The sequence below is a fragment of the Stegastes partitus genome, unplaced genomic scaffold, assembly GCF_000690725.1.
Source record: "Stegastes partitus isolate 25-593 unplaced genomic scaffold, Stegastes_partitus-1.0.2 Scaffold537, whole genome shotgun sequence".
In the NCBI taxonomy this organism is placed as follows: domain Eukaryota; kingdom Metazoa; phylum Chordata; class Actinopteri; family Pomacentridae; genus Stegastes; species Stegastes partitus.
Window position 1 is genome coordinate 410,285 of NW_007578268.1, and position 1,636 is coordinate 411,920.

At 48.7% G+C, this 1,636-nt stretch overlaps 1 protein-coding gene across 2 annotated transcripts in view; it reads left to right on the top strand.

Moving 5' to 3' along the window:
* The window catches only part of eif4h (eukaryotic translation initiation factor 4h), a 10,172-nt gene that overhangs the window by 5,414 nt on the left and 3,122 nt on the right, over nt 1-1,636 (top strand). The window contains exon 5 of one of the 2 annotated variants that reach the window (XM_008288022.1): nt 852-971. In XM_008288022.1, the coding sequence (XP_008286244.1) occupies nt 852-971 (120 nt within the window). The remainder of the gene's footprint in view (nt 1-851; nt 972-1,636) is intronic. The other variant, XM_008288021.1, reaches the window with a different exon arrangement.

Genomic DNA, 1,636 nt, shown 5'->3' on the forward strand with positions numbered 1-1,636 from the left:
CACTAACTGGTAACACTAACTGGTAAAAACAACTGGTAACAATACCTGGTTACTAACTGGTAACAGTAGCAGGTTGCTAACTGGGAACTGTAACTGGGAGCAGTAACTGGTTTACACTGGACACCAGCGGTGGAACATCGTCCATCTTGTTCTTGTAGATTTTTATCTCCAGATTGTTTCAGTCCTCATCAGTGTCATAGTTGGTTCTCACTGAGTCCAGAGTCCTGGTTCTGAGACTTCAGTGGGTCCAGCTTCAGCCCTGACACCCTTCTGGTGTTCTGATGTTCTGATAGATTGGTGTCCTGGTGTTCTGATGGCTGCAGCTCCAGTTTGAATGTTGATTCTAATTATTCTGAGTGTGAATGTTTATGCTGTAGAGGAGGATTCTTCATCTGTCACTCTTCATCTGTCATTTCATCCTCACTGACACACCTTCACACAACCCCTTACGTAGTGGGCACACAGGTAGAGGTTAGGCTCACCTGGTGGCCAGGTGCCAGACAGGTAGAGGTTAGGCTCACCTGGTGGGCAGGTGCCAGACAGGTAGAGGTTAGGCTCACCTGGTGGACACGTCAACATTCTTCAGTGCTTCTGATTCTCTAACATCTCCTCTCTGATTGGCTGATGGACAACTAACAAGCTCCGTCTCTTCAGTGCTGCTTTTCCAGAGGGAGGCGCCGCCACCTCCTTGTCTCCTCCTCTCCTTAGCTCCTCCCTTCGTGTGTCCTCTCCTTTTGTCCTTCTCTCCTCGTCTCTTCTCCTTCTCTCCTTGCGTCCTGTCCTCGTCTCCTCTCCTTCTCTCCTTGTCTCCTCTCCTCGTCCCCCTGTTAAACTCGCCCTGTCCTCTGCAGGACGAGGAGGTTCTCGAGGAGCTCCCAGAGGAGGAGGAGGAGGAGGAGGAGGACGAGACTCCCGTGAGGACTTCTACGACCAGCCAGGAGGAGGTGCGGTCAGAGATTCAGCAGATGCCAGCCGGCCAATCAGGGGGCTGCTGGCTGTGCTGCAGCCAATCAGATGGCAGGAAAATGTTTCCGAACTAATCTAAACAAACAAAAGTGAACTGAAATGCAAGAAGCAGCTTTAAAAAGTTCATCTGCCGTTTATTGTAGTAAGAGTCCAACCGCTGATGTTTATGACACATTTCTGATCCAGTCCCGTTCATGACGAGCCTGAATGTAAGATGATTGGCCCATTGATTCATCCACTGTTGATTAATGGGCTAAGCTAAGACTAGCGACACTGTGGCTGCACCAGTACTCAGCTAATTCACATGAACTAATCTGACTTGAGCTTCTGTAAACTGAACCTCCAGAAGCCTCCGTAAACCTGTAATCTGCCTCCGTTAGCTAGACGTCCGTAATCGGGACCTCCTGTAAGAAAACGTGTGAACTAAATCTTATATGGGATCTTCTGTAATCGGACCATTTGTGAGCTAAACTTCCAACAGCAAAGCCTCCGTAAACTGAACCTCTGAGAGTGAAACATCCAAAAGGAAAATCTCCCAAAAATATACGTCTGCAGTATAAATTTACAAAAGTGAACGCTGTCCTTGACCTAAACATGCAAAGCTAACCCTGTGGTAGCTAGCCCTCCGGTAGCTAACCCTGTGGTAGCTAACCCTGTGGTAGCTAGCCCT